At 42.4% G+C, this 20,662-nt stretch overlaps 1 protein-coding gene across 3 annotated transcripts in view; it reads left to right on the top strand.

Moving 5' to 3' along the window:
* Nucleotides 1-20,662, top strand: part of LOC121895938 (membrane-associated guanylate kinase, WW and PDZ domain-containing protein 3) — a 42,254-nt gene that overhangs the window by 9,859 nt on the left and 11,733 nt on the right. The window contains exons 1-10 of one of the 3 annotated variants that reach the window (XM_042409499.1): nt 1,813-1,846; nt 3,441-3,730; nt 7,011-7,127; nt 12,168-12,287; nt 14,063-14,236; nt 15,575-15,770; nt 16,111-16,181; nt 17,669-17,830; nt 18,630-19,158; nt 19,875-20,430. In XM_042409499.1, coding sequence (XP_042265433.1) covers nt 3,451-3,730; nt 7,011-7,127; nt 12,168-12,287; nt 14,063-14,236; nt 15,575-15,770; nt 16,111-16,181; nt 17,669-17,830; nt 18,630-19,158; nt 19,875-20,430 — 2,205 coding nt within the window. In that variant the 5' untranslated portion in view covers nt 1,813-1,846; nt 3,441-3,450. Of the gene's footprint in view, nt 1-1,812; nt 1,847-3,440; nt 3,731-7,010; nt 7,128-12,167; nt 12,288-14,062; nt 14,237-14,759; nt 15,464-15,574; nt 15,771-16,110; nt 16,182-17,668; nt 17,831-18,629; nt 19,159-19,874; nt 20,431-20,662 lie in introns of those variants that run through there. The other 2 variants (XM_042409498.1, XM_042409500.1) reach the window with 2 other exon arrangements.

Here is a 20,662-nt window from a genome sequence, read left to right as displayed (position 1 = left end):
ACTGCTATAATATTTTATGCTCATCAGTTAAGCAAATTTCTGTGGTCGTCTGTTTGAATGGTTGAAGCAGCTTATGTGTGTGTGTGTGTGTGTGTGTGTGTGCACGTATGGAAGTGTTGTGATGCTTGCCCATAAGCCTTATGAATGTTGGACAGACAAATGTCATGAACTAGTTTTTTCTCATTTTTATTCACATATTTCTACTTTGAAATAAAGAAACATGTATGACAGTATGATAGCTCAAATTGATCTAAACAAAGAAAACCGGCTGTGTTTAAATACTTTTAATATTACTTAAATAAACCTTACACTTGAAATTGTATTTATACAAACTGTTGGATTCAGTTTTTATTCTCAGTATAATCCACTGTATTACACAGAATTACATAACTGTGCAACAGCATGAGATCACAAACAGTATATCCCTCCCCAACCTTGATGGCTACCAAACGCTGTGTTTTTAATGGACACACTAAGATGAGTGTGCACGGCCGGTTTGTAGCATCAACAACAACAGCAGCAGCTCGAGAGCAAAGCAGTGTCAGGGTGTGTGTGTCTGCAGCAGGACGAGACCAGGCTTCAGTGAACCTGACAGGCTGTGGCTCATTAAACCCCCATCAGACGCAGGAGGTCAAGACAACAACTACAGCTCAGGCGACACACTCTGTCTCCATGTGTATGATGTAGATACACGCTGCGACTGTGTAGGACCAACAGCATAGGATAATACCCCGGACCTATCAGTTGTTTTATTTTTAGCATTTTAATCATTGCTGCCAACTGCTGAGAAGTTCAGAGAAATCTTTAGATAAAGCATGGAAAGACCAGTGGCTTATAGAATTATTATTCAGGATTGATGCATATGGGAATATATGTGATTAGATGGGAAAAGTTGATTCCTTTTTTTTTTTTATTCTCTTCTCACAACACATTTAATGCATGTTGTATGACAGTGTTTCGTGTGTGGGTGGATGGCTGTATGGCTGGCTTTGGGGAAGCAGGTCGACAGTGTTGCTGCAGAAGGTTTCACAGTGGGGGTAGAGAGAGAAGGACTGGGGGCTCTGGGTTTGGCAATGATGAAGCGATAAGCATAATTTCAGGTTGAAACATGCCGACGTAAACAGCGCTACTTGTTTGATCGTGTTTATTCTAAAGTGCTAGAACGACAGTGACAACCCCCTGGCTTCGAACCAAGACTGAAATGCAAGTTGTGTGTTTTTCTGGGTTCTCGATGTTATGGCAACCAGCTCAACTGTTTTCAAAGCTCTGACTCATGTCGCCTGAGCTGAAGTCCTGCAAGGTCAAACAAGTGAGTCCTATGCCAACCTCAGGCTGTGTGGCGCCTCTCGATCTCTATCTGACCTCTGTGCTTCCCCCTTTCTCTCCTCTCCTATTACTCTTAGAGTTTGGGACAAAAACACACACAATCCTGTATCTGTATTTCATGGTTACACGACTCATTTTATTTCATACATACAGTCTATTTCTGCTTTTTATTTTTTTTGTTTTCCACTCCCTGCCTTCCTCTTCCTCATTTGTCCATCTCTGTACACCGCCTGGGACCCCACTTATTCAGCTGAGCAGTAGGAGAGTGGATGAAAAAAAGAGGATCTCTGTCAGATCTGTCAGTCGAATGGCCAGTCAAGTGGAAAGGATTAGGCGTATCCTCTCCTTCCCTCACTCTTTAAAGCAGTCTCGTTAGGCCTGCCGGGCCAGAGGGCCCGAGGGTGCCCCTGCTAGGGCTGGACTTGGTGTTACACTCACGGAAGCCCGGGTCGTGTTATCCCCACTCAGCCGAGGGTCATCATAGTCACAAAGTCGCTTAAGAGGATTGGATCGTGGTGAGGTGATGTGTAATAGCTAATCTCTTGACCACAATGGAGCTGGGGATCAGTAGTGTCCATAAGAAATATTGTATTTGATCAAGCTTTTATTAGCAGGTGTCCCAAAGTAAGTTTAAAGGAGTAGTTTGGCATTTTGAGAAATATGCTTATGTCCGTCTGTTCAATATGAAACTACAGCCAGGAGAAGGTTAGCTTAATTAACATGCATAAGTGTTAAAACAATTTGTTGAAATTGTAGGGGGTGTTATGTCATATTTATGTTTTTATGCTTCGGTTTTTGCTCGGATTAAACAAACAAGATAAAACATGATAATTAGTGAGCTTTAGAGGTGCTGGTAGGTGAATTTTTTTACCTTTAGACCGAGCCAGGATATCTGTTTTTGCCTGTTTCTAGTCTTTATGCTAAGCTAAGCTAACATCTCCTAATTCCAGGGTCATATTGAATAGACAGACATGAGAGTGGTATTGATCTTCTTATCTAACTCTAGGCAAGAAATCGAGTAAGCTTATTTTCTAAAATGTAAAACTATTTCTTTAATAACGAGCTTTCTCTGTCCTATTATGCACGTGTTGTCTTCGTGTCTTTGATCTTGTTACCCCACCTTGTGTGTCTCTGCTGTCCCTTGTATCAAGGTGACAGTGCTGCTCTGATAATGTCAGAGGAACATTGTCTGCTCTCTCTGGACATCACAGCTGTCACGTCACTGTCGACTCAAACAAATCTTCACCATGTCAGCTACATCCTCAGCCCAGACACTCACACAGCTGCTCTCCAGAAAGCATGTGGCAGTAAAAACACATTATTTTAATTACAGCTTTGCCTTAAGACTTCTCGCCTTAGCTGCAAAAAAAAAAGAAAATAAAAGAAAGAAAATTAAAAAAAAAATGCTGCTGAAAGATGCTGTGACTGAGACAATAGGAGATAGGGATGAAGAATGGAAACAAATGAGGTAGTTATTCATTGTCTAGAAAAATCTATAAAAATCTATATTTCTATGAAGGCATCATGCATCACCGTTGATACAAAAATGATTCTGAGTACTCCGCTGTCCGACTGCAGCTACAGGTTCTCAGTTTGCCTGTCAAAACGTGTGTGCATTCAACGACCCGTACCTTTTGTCAAGCGCAAACTAGATTTTCCCATGTGACTGAAAATGTGCTGGAATGTGCATTAACTCTGATGTTGTGTGTTTACATGAAAACATAACGTCAGCCTGTTAGCACGTAAGCATGAGCATGAGGGAAAGTGTCTCCGTTTCTATTGGTTGGATAGTCACGTGCTGTGCTGTAGTATGTTTGCATAAACAAAGACACAGTTCCCATATTGTGTTATTCCTGACTTTCCGGCTGCCGTGCTCTCGCTCTTCTATGAAGTTGAAATTATTCATGACTTTTACGCATTCTGATGTGAAACACAACAACTCCCCAGATCCTCAGACATTGACAGCTGACAAAGGTTAAACAGCTGAACAACCTTCTGCTGGAAGTCGCAGAATCTCACCATAATTTGTTATGTAATTGACACTTATTTCCCCCTTTTCCTACTTGTCTCACACTTTCTGCTCACCCTCCAATCTTGTTTCCTTTTCTCTCCAGCTCATTTGCCATGTCTAAGACAGCGGTGAAGAAGCTGCACTGGCGTTCCAAAGTGCAGGACAGCTTTGTCCCCTTGCTAGGCTCGTCGGGGGAGCTGGGGATCGCCGTTGGTGGAGGAGCAGATTATGGAGAGTTTCCTTTCGTCACCTCGGCTCCCGGGGGTGGACTCACAGTGGGTGATATCATCCTAGAGATTGGGGGAACACCTGTATTAGGGATGACATTAGGAGATGTCCGTGGTGTCCTTAACTCCTGTCCCCATCCTATCCGCATCAAAACTGTGTCACCAGGTATGACTCAGCACGCTAACACAATCCTCCATCAATTAGTCGGCAACTCATTGCCCATAGCTGCAGACAATTTAACTTGTTGCTATTTATGATACACGCCATTGCACTTGTTTCATCACACTACATCCAGACAATCTGTTACACTGCCATCCAATCTGTCATCCATAATAATCTCGCTCAATAACCCTCCACTGACTCTTACAAGCCAAATCTGCAGACTGTAGCGTTCCGATGATGATTTGCTCTCGTCAATTAGTCTGGATATGTCAAGGCGATCGGTCAATATGTGGGAAGGAGGTCAAAATTGCTGTTGACAAATGACAAGAGTGTGGCGATATAGTTGTCTGTCAACCGCGAGGGGCCTTGATGTTAAGAACAGGGGGCTGTAGAAACGGATGTCTTTGTTGGCTCTGAGCACAGCAATATGTCACCGGAGTGTCACCTGACTGCGGCTCCCGATGGCCTTGCTTACTAGATTGATAGCTGATTTGGCCACAGGGGTGTAAATGGGGACCTTTGCTCCTGGTCCCCCTGCTGCTGGTGAATCCATTATCATTTTTGAAGTCTGCCTGGGCAGCTTGACTGCGTGTAGTGTGGACAGTGATGGATGAGCTGATGCGCCGGGTTGCTGCACCACACCTCCTCCTACTCCTACTACTACTACTACAACTCCCTCTGCTCCAGCCTCAAATACAGAACACCAGGCAGCACTCCGCAGAGGCAGGCAGCAATTTAGAGGTTTTAGCACTAATATTGGTGCTCTCCGGACAAAAACAATGAGTATTGTGGCTGTTTTACAATGTTCCAAATTCCTATAGGCCACTTAAGCCCCTTTCATACATGCAGTCTATCCCTGAAATGTTCAGGAACATTTCCTGCATAGGGTCATGTGTGAATAGCAGTGGGGATCGATATTCAGGGAAATCTGTACCGTCAATTTCCCACCTCAAGACCCAGTAACATTTCAGGGAAAATGCCGGTACGGCTGTGTTGTAAATAAAAGTGGTAACATTGCAGGGACAAGCACATAAAGGGTTATGTCTGTCTGATGAAAGACGCTTTCACGTTGAGCGAGATAACCAGTCACAAGACTCCGCTGATGACGTATTTTAATCCACAACTTTTTAAGGTTATGGTTGCCTTGCCAATGCTTTTGCGAGTGATTTGTCTTGCAAACATGTTGAATATTAAATGCGTTACAAGAACATTGATGTTGCCCACCATGTTCCTGACAATAATAAGAGCCGTCTCCCGCCGCTAACACATACATCCGGCCTGGCTTCTTCTTCTTTTTTTTAATGGTGGTTGGCATCCATAAGTGTTGCATTGCCGCCATCTGCTGAACTGCCCCATCTATTCCAGCATTTCCATGGCATGTGTGAAAAGGCGCAAGACGGAAATGTTCCTGAATATGGACGTTGCCATAATTCCTGTATGTGTGAATAGTAAAAATCACCTGCGGTGCCTGAAAGGTTATCCCAGTAATTTACCGGGAACTATGTGGGAAAGAGACTTTAGTCTGCAATGTTTCTTAGTTTTGACTCGTGTTCCACTGATTTAAAGGGGACATCTGCACATTTACAGGTCTATATTTTTATTCTGTGACTCTACTAGAATATATTTGCATGATTTACAGTTGATTGACAATAAAATCCTTACTTATCTTACACTGGCTCTTTATGCAGCCTCTAAGCTCAGCCTCTATCTGAAACAGGCTATGTAAACAAACAATAGTAGTAGGATCTCAGTTTTTTTTTTGTTGTTTACTCAACATGTCAACTTCTCAAATACATCTGTACATGTCTGAGCCAAAATCTGATCTGAATATGCAAGTCAACAATGCAAACAACCTGTGGAACCTTAGCAACAACCTTAGCAACAAAAGCTACAAAACGGGTGGCCGTTTGTGGGCATGTGCCCACAATTTGACATCAGTTTGATGAGGAAGTAGAGGTAACTTTGCAAATGGAGTGTTCAGAGCAGGCTGAAGCCCCAGATCTTGACTTTCAGGGAGCATTTTTACATACATTCACCTCATGTTTTTAAACTTGACCATGTTTAACATAAACATCTGAAATAATAACAGTATACAGATGACAGAGAATCACAAACAGCATAATATGTCCCCTATAAATTCAACTTGGGTGAAAACCCAGTGGACTCACAATTCCAGGTGGCAGGGAACACTGTCATAACGGCCATAAATAACACACACACACTCACACACACACGCATACACATACATAAGTGGAAGGAGTTTTAAATTTCCATCAATGTTTTATGATATCATACCAAGGCCTGGTGGCTCTTTTTTGTATTGCTATTAACCTTGACATCTGACTGCCTCGCCTTAATGGTAGCTCATACATGATATGTTTGCACAACTTACAGGGGACTTAAAACATGTTACAAAATCCAAGCATAGCTAGCTCATTCATTTTCAGAGAGCTGATGTTCAGGTCTGAATTTTTCTCTTCACCAGACTAGGAAATATCATCTGTTTCGTAACAGGAGGAGCAAAAGCCCATCAATTCTCCCAAAAGGCAGGCTGCTAGATTCATTTCCCTTTACAGGCAGCAGCCATATGTGGCCAGTCATATGAACGTGCAGATGACTGCCTCAACTAATAAAGTTATACCACTGTGACGTGTTTTAATAGCACAGCAAATTCAGCCTGCTACTGGGCAGAACCACTGTAACAGACAGAGGAGGTAGGGGGGGGGTGACAGGGGCGTGGGTGGCTGGGTGGCAGCCTGCAGGGGAAGCACCGGCAGAGTGGTCGTCTGTCAGAGTGACAAGCTGGAGATGTGCCTAGCCCATCCATAACAGCAAGTAACCTGTCATCAGAGGTAGTAAAGCACTTGAGATGATATTAAGAGATCAGAGAGAGGAAACTGAGCCCCGGCAATCAGCTCTGACTCCCCTGGTGAAAGCCTCAACTGTTGTGTCTGGAGCAATTAACCTCAGCAGGTTGTTTTATATGCATGAGAGACTCTGGAAAACACATTTGATACTCAGGATCTATGTGAAGTGACATAGGGAGATCAGTATGTGTGGATGTGAAAGTGTAGGTTGTAAAGTGATAGTGTTAAATCAAGCTGGGAAGCAGTAAAGATTTGTAGTTTTAAGAAATTTATGTCTCTGTTTGACAGGCTACAAACAAATCTTAGAGTAGGAAATCATCAGTCTGTTTACTTATTGAGCTTTTTTTTTTATGTGTATCTCTCTCTATGTGCTCCCGCCTCTCAATGCCACACTTGCTTCTTTGCCCTTCCCTCAGGCTCCACATTGTGCAAGGATCTCAGGTTGTATCTGAGTAAGTGCTTCACACCCGGCTCAGTGGACAGTCAACTTCAGCAGGTCATCCGAGAGAACCTCTACCTCCGCGCTGTACCTTGTAAGTCCCCATCTGTGCTTCTCTTCCTGCCTTTAATATACTTTATCTGTCATATACCTTGTCTCCATATTTCCTGTCAGTCATGCCCTTTAACTCTCCTGTGTGCACCTTTTGTCCTGTGCTGTCATGGGCTGCCATTTAGACACAGTGCTCATAATATTAATTTATTCCAAAGAATATCTCTCTTAAGCTAATGACCTAATTAATTCTTTGATAACACTTCTCGGGATTGCTGCCATGTGAATATCTTGGTGTTAATTGGTGTTTAAGCCTACAGAACTGTTTTCCACACTTCCTTGTGTCAATATATGCAAGCAGAACTGGAATGAATTAATGAAATAATGAAAAACTTGACAAGACTAGACTAAAATATCAACATTTTCTTGCTCTTAACTGTGACAGAAAACACCACAAGTGCAATCAATTTGGACATTTCCATAGCAACAGTCTGTATCTTCACAACACTGGGTTCATCCTCAGTGGCAGTCTCCCCATTTCAATCCTCACCCCTGAGCTGCGGGCTATTGCTTTGTTTGGGTGGTGGTAAGACAGTAGTAAATCTGATTGTAGTTGTGTTTGACAGGTTCTTTTTATTTGTACAGTCTTCCTATAATCCCCTGAGAAAGAGGCAGTCCACACAAGCAGTTTAATTTTGATGCTTATGAATAAAATCAAGTACAATGGCAGCCAAAGGCATCTAGTTGTAGTACATCTGTTGCTATCTTAATCCCCTACAACATGACGTCACTGGAAACGGCCAGAGGATATAGCAGATGAGTGGGGTTTTCTGAGAAGACCTATGTGTTTTCGATGTAATTTTCTGGCCTGTGTTGTGTCTGTTTTGTCTTTTCTTATTAAGGTGGTAGTGTGGAAAAGACAGACCACCTAGTGTAGTCCGTAGTCTTAACCTTGCTGCGGCAGGGAGTGTGGAGTTGCTGCTAATCTCTCCTTTAGTCAGGAAGTAGGTCATGTGGGACAGTCTGCCACCACGCAACACTACACGCTGACAGTACAAGGCACAGGTCAAAACTGCAAGAAAGATAAAACCGTCTCTCTTAGCATACGATATGTGTACTCGTATTATGGGATGATTGCAATTTTATTCAAGCTTTCTCATTACTTAGCTATGCGTGCATCCTGTTATGTCCACAAGCAGCTGCTCAGAGAGTGAAATGCAAGTATGAACATTAGTGCTTTTAGCCATGTTCTAATCAGAACTGGATGGAAAATCAGATCAATCAGAAAATTGATCTTCGGTCAGGAAAGGTCTTGGACTTGTTCACTGCATATACATTGTATTGATCGACAGGATATTGTAACACATTACATAAAGCTGGTTGGCCCGGTCTTCCCCTGCAGGTGGTGTAAAACTTTGAAAGCAACTTCCCGTGTCTGAGTGCTTTCTTTTAGTAAGAGTGACAATAAGGCAGGCTGAGCCCCCGGGTGTGTAATCCTCTGATCTGCTGGAGATGACACAGTAAGATGCTGTTGTTCTCATGCCGATACCAACACACGCATGCTCTCCTGATCCGGAGACGGCGCTGAAAATCATCACATCTCATTACAGACCACTTGTAGATACATAGACGCAGAATGTTCTTCGTTTTATTGTTTTTCTCTCGAGGAGGCAGCTGTGCTTGATTTAGCAGGAACTAAAAGCTGAGGAGATTTCATCACTGGCTCATTGTGGCCCCCTTCAGGACCATATGTATGTTCCTCCTGTATTAGGAGACTTCTTGATGTTGTTGTTTTGTTGATTATTGAAACTTTAAATTACCTAATTTAAAGAGTAATTAGCTTCAGAAGTTCATGCATCATATGTTTTCAAAATGTTTTTACCATAAGGAAGCAAAGAAAGTATGGCGAGGCTTCAGTGTTGATTTGGATTTTTTTTTTTTCCGTTTAGATGCTATTTCTTCTTCTGACACTGTAGTACACCTGTGCTATTTAGAGAGTATCACAATCCTTGTATCCTTTTGATGAGACAATGTTCTCTGATGTTGGAACTGGCAATGATGCAAGTAATATCAATACAAAAGCTCAGTCAGGAGGACAGTGTATATAAATGGAAATGAATGACAGAATTAAGTAAATGCAGGCTACTATATGAATAATCTAGAGGGGGGAATTAAATTAAAAGCAAACGTCTATCAGTGCCAAAATGGAGGAGGGGCTGACTATAGCCTAGTAGCTCTTTGTGCTCATATTGAGGCAGACAGGATGTGTACTATTTGGTGGTAGCTTTTAGGAGCACATATCTAGACAAATAACAGAATACTGTATGTTCAGTGAGCACTTACCAAACAGACTATTTTATAAAATACAGCTTTTTATTTCATGACTATAAAAACTACCCTTTTTTGTCTCTTTATTCAAACCAATTTGTTCTGTGTGCAGGGTTTGCAGACCTCGCATTACCCTCCTGAACTTTCCCATCCATATTTCTATAATCACAGTAACCATTTGTACATGTGCCCTTGGAGGATTCAGAGCCAATGTCATGGTTTCAAGGCTGGCTGTGTCTCTGTCTCCTACATAAAAGACTTTTCTAATTGTCTTCAGAGTGAGTCAGAGATAAGAAACCTCATCATTTAGTTATTCTAATATGCTTGCTCCAATGTTGTCAGGCAGACCATCTGTGGCCTTTTCAGCTGTGGCGTTCATTGTTAGCTATTTGTGTGCGGAGATCTTGACAGACAGCTCTCTCTGGGTGTTGATACAGAGTTCTATGTAATTACCTCTTCAATCCCTATCTCACCCCTGTCCCTGGGGATCCGTGCGTGGCGCCTACAGGGACAGGCGAGGAAGAAGAAGATGTCAATAATCCATCCTGTTCCCCCGCTGACATGTCATATATATCTCCGAGGAGGGTGCATAGATATTGAATCCCTGCCTCACACCATATCAGCTGGAGAGATACTGTGTGTCTTGAGTGGAGGAGGAGAATTATTCACATGTCAGATATCATCAGGAGATTTGCTATCAGATCTTTAATTAGACACCTCTAATTTTCTTTAACTTCACAAACTGCACATGTGGATTTAATCAGTTGGTTTTTGTAGTTTTTGGAGACCAGAGGTGCTTCACAGTGCGGCACAGACTGGAACAGAGGCCGGACAGAATGAAGACATTATTAGGTGCAGTATCAGCAGGTGGACAGGGGTGAACTTTAATGATGGTCAATCACATCAGCTCTTTTCATCTCCTTTAAAAGCAGCAGACATTTTCTTAATAAGCCATGAAGAGAGGGTCAAACCTCTCTGAAGAAAACTGTCCTTCTCAGGGAAACATGGGAAAACTCAGCTAGAGCTAAAACAATCAGGTGATCAGTTGATTAGTTAACTGACAGAAAGGTTATCAGCAACAATTTTGATAATTGACATGAGATGACATTACATTTTTTAAGTAAAAATGCCAAAAATTCAGTAGTTCCAGCTGCTGAATATTTGCTGTTTTTTTAAAGTCTTTTTTGATAGCAAACTGAATATCTAATGGTTTTGGACTGTCGGTCAGCCAGTCGGCTTCAACTTGGGCTGAGGAAAATGTGATTGTAATTGTCACGATTTTCTTACATTTCATAGACCGAATGATTAATCGATAATGAAAATAGTTATTAGTTGCAGCACTTAACTTAACATAGATGTATTTTGTTATTTTTGATAGGTCTGTGTGTAGCCTATACCTTTACCACTGAAAGCCATGAAATTTGCTTTTTGGGTTTACTGTTGTGATTAAAAATGAGTAAAAACAGGTGGAAATTTACTGGGGAAAAATTAGCTGTTAGCCCAACAACAATGGCTGTCTTTTCTGCTGGCCTGAAATTAGAAAGCAGTGCCTCCTCAGTCTGTGACTGATCAGGACGTATACAGTAAACACACTTGGTGCTACAGAAAGAAGAGGTCAGGCTGATGGAGTGGCTCTCTCTGATGTTAATGTATGCTCTTCATGTTTTTCTGTGTGTGTGTGTGTGTTTGTGTGTGTGTGTTTGCGTGCATACTCTGTTCAGTCCTGCATGTGTCATTGTGGCTGGGAGAGCTGCTCCCAGGACAGCAGTGTATTAATCATGGGTTTTATAGGGTAGCTGGGTGTGACTCCCTCCTGCCGGCCCCGTACTGACATCACATGTGGTCTTCCAGGAGAAGCAAAGAGATTTGTCCTTAGTTCAGGCTTGGTGTGATTTTGTCTTGGGAGAGGAATTACTTGTCTCAAGGTCAGAACGGGTGCGTTGTGTCTCAATTTGCAAATTAAAATTATTCCACCAGATTTAACTTAATGGGTAACATAAAATGTGATATATTATACACCACACGCCTGTATATGTATTTACTGGTTATGAGATCTCGGCGAAAACACAGCAAACACTTCGACTTACCTCAGTGATCCTGTAATGATGTGGGATGTTTTTCCTGCTGTGGTTTAGACTCAGTGCTCTCTTCCAGGCGAAGGTCAATGTGAATCAATTATGATGACAGAACATTGATCATCTGAGTGCTCCATCTTTGCTATAGTGATAGAAAGACTTTAAGACTTTCACAGTGCCTCATTAATGTTTAATTCTGTTCTTATTGATCTGTTACTAATAAAGAGGCCTTGGTAAATGCCTACCGTCATCATCATGCTCTTCAAACCAAAGGGCAAGTTTTGGTTTGGGGGTGGTTGCTCTGTTGCCCTTAGACTGATTGTACAACAAGAATGAAACGCTGGTTGTTATTATTCATTAATGTTCCAATTAAATTAGATTGGTACCTTTAAATTTGTTTGTAACTGTGAATACAACCAATATAGAGCCATTATTGTTGTACTATTTCTGTATAATTTGCCAAACTAATGTAATGCTTGGACTAATTATAGCTTGCTGAATCGCTATTTTGTTTAAACACTGAACTCAGTGAGAAAACTAATGATGATTCATCACACCCAGATCCAGATGAGGAGAAAATGCCTTGCTTAATTTGCATATCATCCACATTAAAGCGAGCAGCATTTTTAGCCTCATGGCTCTGATGTATGACACTATTTTCTCTTTTGTTCCTCTCCCAGGTACAACCAGACAGCCCAGAGACGGGGAAATCTCAGGAGTAGACTACAACTTTGTCTCCATTGAGGAGTTCTTCTCTTTGGAGGAGTCAGGAGCGCTGCTTGAGAGTGGAAAGTTCAAAGGTGAGGCTTAATTAGTTGAACTTGTGAACTAGCTGCCCAGGGAACCAGAGACTCCTCAAAGACTGCATGGTGATTTATCATGCAGTGCAGATTGTATAGTTTATCTTAATGCTTTTAATTATAACACACTGCATGCATTTTCTTTTCTTGATTACTTGTGCTCAGAATTTCTGGTATTTAATTAGTGGAAAATGATATAAACATCATTTAAGTGAATTATTAGTTACAACTCAATGCACCAAGCTGAAATTATGCATTTCTCTAAATGATAATTATTATAGTTGCATGTTTTTAGTGATTTATATAATTGAGGTACTGTTACAGTCTTTGTGCTGTGTGTCAAAAAATAGCTCTACATTTTGGGAAATACACATACTCACTTTATTGCTCAAAGTTAGAGGAGAAGATAACACTCTGATGTCCGTTAAATATGTAACTGGAATCAAGAAACTGTTAGCTTAGCTTAGCTTAGCTTAGCTTAGCTTAGCATGAAGACTGGAGTAAACAGCTAGCCTGGCTCTGTCCAAAGGTAACAAAAATGGAAAGGTGATGACAAGACATCAGGAATTCACTGCGCCTGTCCAAGAACTAGTCCAGCACATAAACATCCGTAAAACCACAACTTGTAGTTTTTTACTTCTGCTTTTGTACAAACAAACAAGATAAAATGTGTCAATTACTGAACTTTAGAGGTGCTAGTAGTCAGATTATGTTGCCTTTTGGACAGAGCCAGGCTAACCGTTTCCCCCATTTTCAGTCTTTATGCAAAGCTAAGCTAACCAGCTGCTGGCTCTGGCACATAGACATGAGAGTGGTATCGATTTTCTCATCTAACTCTCAACAAGAAAATTAATAAGCTTATTTTCAAAATTGTCAATCTATTCCTTTAAAGACCTTTTCTTTTCTTTTTCATATACTCCATGTGTTCCTTACCAATTTGTTGACAGTTTTGGGTTGTGATGAATGAAGCTTCCATAGCTAATAATAAGAGGACAGTCAGTAGGAAAGCTATCTCTTATGCATATTAATGCCATCAGGTGTTACTCAACTCATATGTATCCCACAGACTCCTCCCCACGTAAGGGTCAGAATGCCGCCTCTGATTAAAAAGCCTCCATACATTAGCATCCATAATTTATAAGAGATTAATGGGAGCAATAAATGTCATCCTCACCTGCCTTACATGTGACATTGACAGACACATTGCCACAGCAAAGCAATCAGGAGTGTGAGCAGCTTTGTGCGTGCAGTAGCCTGCAGAAACCAGAGTAAATGGTGCCGGCTGGTGACCTTGTTGTTGAGTTCAGTAATCTAATGTTTCCCCTCAACCCATTTGGATCTCTATGAGCCAAATGTACGGGTGGAGGTAATTTCATTTCTTGTTTAGCAGCTGGAGCAGATGGTTAGAATTGAAAATATAAAACATGTACATCAGATGATCTCAGGGGAAACATACATACATAAAGACATGTAGTATGTGTGCATAATAACATGGACCTGCTTTGCTACTGAATATCTGAATATAAAAATCTTTTATTTACCTCATGAACTCATATCAAATTGGACCTAAGATGTTAATGTAGACTGGATGCTGTTACTGAGCACCTTTAGATTTATGTCAATGACTTTTACACACAGCATTTCTACTTCAGTAATGGTATCAGTTATGACATTTGTTTCGACCAAATGTGTAGTTTTTATTTTACAGTTTTATATACTCAGTGCAATTCAGTTTCTCAAGGCAACACGTCTTCCCCTGTCCTTCTCTGTCTCAGGGAATTACTACGGCACACCTCGGCCTGTTCACATCAGTGCAGACAGTCCCCCCATCACCTACCAGGAACATCGCAACCTGCTCAGAAACTTCCGCACACGCAGCAAATCCCTCAGCAACCTGGAGAAGGCTGCAGAGGACGCCGAGAACAGCGAGGACGACTCAGGCCTGTCAGGCAAGGGTCACTAAACCTGGTCTATATGTTGTTAAAGGTGCTAATACAATGATATATACTGTAGTATCTTAAGTGGGTTTTCACATATTTATTGGGGGCCTTTTTAGAGCTCAAGATCCAAAGATGTATCAATAGTAAAAAAACACGTAAAATCAGTTATGCCCTGCACAGTGGCCAGCAGCTAAATACTGCATTGTCCCCCTATCTATAGCTTCAGTCTCTGATACCCAAATTAATCAATCATTAGCACAATTAGTATGCTCTAAACTCTCGATGGGCCTGTGGCCTCATCGATCGCTGGATCACCTCCAAAGGAAGGTCAGGTTGCCTTTAGGGCAAGCAGGCAAGGAGGTAAGCAGATAGGCAAGCATGCACACAAGGAGGTGAGGGGAAAAAACTGAAGACCTCATGTGACACAGAAGCAGAAAGTGTTTGTATTAAACTCTGGAATAGCCAACACACGGTCGATATAGATGTGATGGATGACTCGTTGTACCAGACACTGTTTATTATGTTAAACAGAAGAGCCTAAAAAAGCCCATTTATCACTTCGTCCACGCAGGTATGAAGGCAGTTTTGGAGAGTGAACGAGTGATAAGAAACTAGAACACAAGAGCTGAACAGAAGGTGGGTATGAGATTAGACGGTTAGGGTAAGGGAGCAAAGCAGCGGCATAGGGTGGTGGTTTAGGAGGCAGGTAAGAGGGCTGAGTGTTAGGAAGGGTGGAGGCAGGGAGCCAGAATGGCACAAGAGATAAGAGAGAGGCGGGCAGAGTGGGAGGTGAGAAATGCAAGCAGGCAGAGATCCAGATAGTTAGAGACGTGCTCCAAACAGGCAGGTAGGGCAGCAGGCAGCAGTGACTGGGGAGGTGAATGCAGGATGCAGGCAGGATGGAGTTTGAGAGAGCCATCCAACACCCTGACCTCTGCTGAGTCATCTTCTGAAGTGATACTGTGTGGGTGGATGGGCTCGGCAGCAGTTGTCGTGTGCAGCAGGACTCAGGACGCCCTGTGTTATGTCCAATGCCTCTCAGATCCACGCTGGAGCTCACAGCTGAAGGACAGCTACAAGGACAGCTAGGCAAAAAAATATGCTTATTTTTCTTCCTCTTGTAGTATGGCATGCATGGTCACACACTCTGCCTCCTTAGAGGGAGGACAAAGCTGACTGAGATGCTGACCTCAGGTGTTTTTGCCTGACAACTCCCGATGGAATTGCCAGCATCAGGTCATTACAGCTTTTTTAGATTGTGGGAGAAACCTTTTAACTTGCTGCATGTGTTAAATAATATATCACCTTTCTCATCTTTAACACTCCTTCTTGCCACTGTCATTACAGGAGGCTCTGCAGGTGTCAGCAGCAGCATCCATCCCAGCTACCGGTCCTCCGGTCGGCCCCGGGCATCCAGCGGAGGGGATAGTCACGCCATAGAGAACGGCATCATCAGCAGCAGAGGTGGTGCCAGGGTGAGAGGTGTGATGCCTGATCACTGGGAGCAGGCCTTCAGTGATCCAGGAGAGTCTCACTACATAGAGTGAGTTTCTAGCTGTTCTTTACAAATCTGTTGTACAAAAGGAAATACCTACTCATTATATTGCCGAGAGATAGCAGAGAAGAATGAAACCACTGTCAATATGAGAGCGGTATTGATCTTCTCACTTAACTCTCTGCAAAAAAGCTAATAAGTCTATATCCTGAAACTATTCCTGTACTCTGAAAAGGGCTGCATTGCACAATTATCTGGACTCTGTCTTGGCAGGCAAACTCATCTCTGTTCTTAGTGTAAAAATTCCAGTGCTGTCTTAATATATTGAACGCTATTATGTCTCTGAGAAGGGCGGCTTCTCTTTTGCTTTCCCCTTTGTCTCTTCAAGTCACAACCCAAAGAGGACCAGCTGGCAGAGCCCTCGAGCTTCAAGCAGGGAGACTGTCTACAAAAATGAATGTGAGCCTCTTTGTTTCTTTTATTTCCCGTTTCTTTCTGAATGTAATAATTGGGACACCGGTGACACATTTAACCCATTGAACAGCATAAATGAAGCTACATATTTGTCAAGAACGGAAGTAACAGGCACAGCCAGCTTGTTAGAGTCAAATGAGATGGAATGAGCTTTTAGCTGAACAGAAACGAGTAAGTGATTAAGGCCTAAAGCTCGGAGCTTTTGGCAAATAGCCAGACCTACTGCTGAGGCTGGCAGGGTCAACACACGGATGGCATGTGCATGGCAACTTAATTTCATAATTTGGTCACATGATTGGATGTTAAAAGAACAAGAACATAATCTAGTTTGTGATGCTTGTCTGGCATGGCTGTGAACTGTAAAAAGTCATCTGTTATAATGTAATTTCAGTTTATCTCAGTAAGTTGCAGTACACTCCTCTGGCCAGCAGAAGGTGATATAGTTTCCATCATAGCCTGAGTTACCTGCATGTGAGAGGACTGCTGTAGAATATGGTACAAATGCTATCTGTAATCCAAACTGACACTGTCATAATGTGCTAGTGCAGACGAGAGATTTATGCAACTCCTGTAACCACTTTACAAACATAGAGTTACAATAAGAAGGACAAGTAAGAGGGAAAGAAATGTGTTCAAGATTCAAAATATACACTCACCGGCCACTTCATTAGGCACACCTGTGCAAATCTAATGCAATCCAATACAACAGTTCTGCCATAATTTCTACATTTACAAAGCTAATAGATTTTCAGTTTTTGTTGACATTGTCAGAAAGGTGATAATTCTACTTTATGTTTATTATTGAGGTTGTAGTGGGTAGTGGTGGTGTACTGGGGTGCATTATATTGAATGGTGTTCCTAATATTTTGTCCACTCCATTAACATACATGAGGGGGGCAAAATATTAAACATAAAGTAGAATTATCACCTTTCTGACAATGTCAGCAAAAGCTGAAAATGTATAAGCTTCGTAAATATAGAATCTATGGCAGAGCTGTTGTATCGGATTGCATGGGATTACACAGATATACCTAATGAAGTGACCAGTGAGTGTATGTATATATGAAATATATGTAATAAAATGGATTATGTTGCTGATTTTAAGAAGGTAGTCTGTAATGTATTCTGCTTTTAATGCAGTCTTTCCGCTAAATGCTTTGGTTTGTGTGCATGTCTATTTATTTATAAGTATTTTTGTTAAGTGCCATCTGGCGATTGGTTTGTTGTGTTCAGACTTTCTCTCTCTCTCTCTCTCTCTCTCTCTTTCATTTCCCTCACTCTTAAAACGCCTCAGTTCTAACCATTTAGTCGTTTAAATGTACAGGACTTAAACGGTCTTTCTCTGATGCTGTTCTGGAAGGGGTTTTTTTTCCATCCTTGCTGATTTGAAGACTTTTATGACTTTTCCTTGGAGGTGAGCATCTTCATTATCTCATCCTCGCTCTGTCTCTTTATATTCCGGTGACTTTCAGGGTTCACAGACCAGCCTGGAGAGCTCAGGGGTTTCCCTGTGCACACACATTTGACTAAGGGCTCCAGAGGGTTTGGGTTCAATATTGTGGGGGGCAGCAGGCCAAGAGAGTTCCTCCAGGTGTACAGTGTGACGGCAAGTGGACCCTCGGCACTCAAGACAGGTAAAAATACATTGAACAAGGGGCGATTACTGCATGGGAAAGCCAACTTAAATGTATTGCTGTGTAATAAATTAGATGAATTTTAAGGAATTTTGATCAGATATCCACTGAAGAGAGGAAGGAACATATTCTCAAACAAAAAGACATTACTTATCAGTATATTATTTGCAACAATACTAAACTTATCATAGCTGTACTCGTGGTGGAGTCTTGCAAAATGTTGAAGCAGGAAATATTTGAATCAGCGGTGTGTTTTATCAGTCTATCTCTCTACATCGCTGTCTCCACTCTTTGGGATTATACTTTTCTGATCTCCTGCAGCAAGTGTATATCACAATCAGTCCTTAATCCCCAGGACCAGCGCACCATAATCTAGCTATCATACCACACGCATATGCAGCGCTACGCATCCAGTTCACAAACATATACACACTCACACAGAAATGCCCGTACAGGCAGATATTACCACTCCAGGAAGCCAGAGCACAGGCTGTCTCTGCAGGGACTGATCTAGTTCATATCTGTTAATAGGCTGGTTTAGAGGGATTAGTTGCTTGGATTAGTCCACACCCACACAAAACAACAGACAGCGTTTCATTTGCAAACTACACTGATCTGCACACTCAAGCATATGAAAATGGTCAAAAAAGTTAAAACGATAATGCATAAAAAGAGCTTTTCAGAGTAACCTACACCACCCAAAGGCACATGCGTTTTGACTGCAGATTATTAAAAATGCAAAGTGTTATATTAAATGTATTGTTTCTATACACACCTGTGTCTCTTTCTGCTTTGCCAGCGGACATCCTGGTATACATCAATGACGCCTGTGTGTTGGGAGTGTCTCACAAAGAGGTGGTCGAGATGCTCAAGTCAGTGCCTGTGGGCCACAGTGTGGATGTAGAGGTCAGAAGAGGGTATCCCATGCTCTACAACCCGGACGGTTGTCCCAAGCAGCCCCCGCCAAGGCTACTAGACAGCGGGGAACCCATCCTACCACCCACCACCTCCCAGCCTCAGCCTCTTCACCAGCTACCTCGCCTCCCGACACCGACTCCCCAGACCCAACACTTTAACTTTAACGGGGTCTACAATGACGGGAGCTACATGGAGCCCGGGGTGACTTTAGATGCTAACGGAAATGCCACGTCTTTTGCTACCAGACAGCCATACTCATACAGGCGCTCCAGTATGAGCAACACTGCCTCCTCCTACTCTCCTGCGCGACCACCTCGTTCCGTGAGAAGTTTAGCCAGACTGCAGTCGCTTGACCCGACGCTGGCCAGCCAGAGTGACAGTGAAGTTGTTTCTGCCATCGGTTCACACAGGTAACGCCTGCACATATGACACAAAGGAGATTCTAGGGAGATGAGTGCCTGCAGAGATTGAATTTAAGTGCATTAATATGAAGCAGCTGATTGCAAGTGATGATTACAATTTAAATTAATTTTTCCTAATTGAGACTGATCTCTCTGAGGTCCAGAACTGTGGGAAAGTTAAGATTTTTAAGATTAACTTTATTATTATACAAGAGGAAAATTGGTTTGCAGTGTGTGCACAAAATGTAACATACACAACAAAAATGGCATATGTCCAAAAGTACACTGAGATTAACATGAGACTCAGTGAGAAATGAGATTTAACCCAATAATGAAAGGGGAATTTTAGTGAGGTAGCACATTTTCATCAGCTATTTGTAGATTTAGTAGATTTGATTTATTGATTAGGACAGTGTGAAGTTTTAAACATTAAAGATGCACTGCACCGGAGTTAGCTCGAAGCTAATTTGCATCCGTAGTCCAGCACAACAACAAACAGGACAAAGCAAAAAAAAAACCACACAGATCACACCATACAAAATACAAAATACAAAGCCACACACTACAGCACATCACATGAACCCACAATGTGAGAAAGCACATTTTGTATATATGTGCAACAGGCACCTGGCTAATCCATTTATTTAACATTTTAATATGAAAACATGTGTCAAAGCAAAGATGTATTTACCATTGATTTCAACTCCATTCTTCTATCTCATCAGGGCTTCAATGATCCGTAATCACAACAACAACTCCCTCTCAACACCCCCTCATCCGTTACGTTATGGAACGTCCAAGTCATCTGAGAGCGACTTGTCCACCTGCACCCTATCGGGGTCCCGGCTGCCCCTTCCTCAGTCCCCACGGAGGCCCTCGTCCTCCCCCGTCGGCCCCCGGAGCGCTCACTCCCGTCTCTTCAGACCGCAGACATCCCACCTCAGACCTCCTCCGACACCTGACAGCCCCCACCACCGTGGCTTCAACGGTTTCCATGGCAACACCAGCCCCACTGCCAGCCCTAGCAGTGTGTCCTCCCCTGGGGCGATGAGTGTGGGCAGTGGAGCTGGCGGTTTCAGCGGCGGGGAGCTGGTGCCAGTGGCCTTGTCTCAGTGTGAAGGAGACAGAGGTCTCGGCTTCAGCGTGACAGCCGGCGGTCCGGGAGGCAGCATGACAATAGTTAAAAGAGTCTGGGACAGGAAGCAGTGCAACTCCCTACAGCCAGGGGATGCTATTGTCAAAATAAACGGAGCTGATGTCCAGAGTCTCAGTTTTGCACAGGTAATGAAGGACCAAACAAGAGGGAAGGAAGGAAGAGGAAGCAATGCAAACTAAACAAAATTTATAGTTAATGAGTTAAAACAGCAGTTTCCAACTTTATTTGTTTGTGAGAACTTGATACAAACCCTTTGTCCCAGAGTTTTAAGCAATTAGATCAAAGAATGATTTTTCCTTCTCAGACTGATGCATTTGAATTATTTTTAGGGGCCTGAAGAGCTAAAACTATAGCCTT

Source organism: Thunnus maccoyii, chromosome 4, assembly GCF_910596095.1.
Source record: "Thunnus maccoyii chromosome 4, fThuMac1.1, whole genome shotgun sequence".
Taxonomy (NCBI): domain Eukaryota; kingdom Metazoa; phylum Chordata; class Actinopteri; order Scombriformes; family Scombridae; genus Thunnus; species Thunnus maccoyii.
The sequence above is the reverse complement of the archived record's forward strand: the minus strand, read 5'-3'. Positions and strand labels throughout refer to the sequence as shown.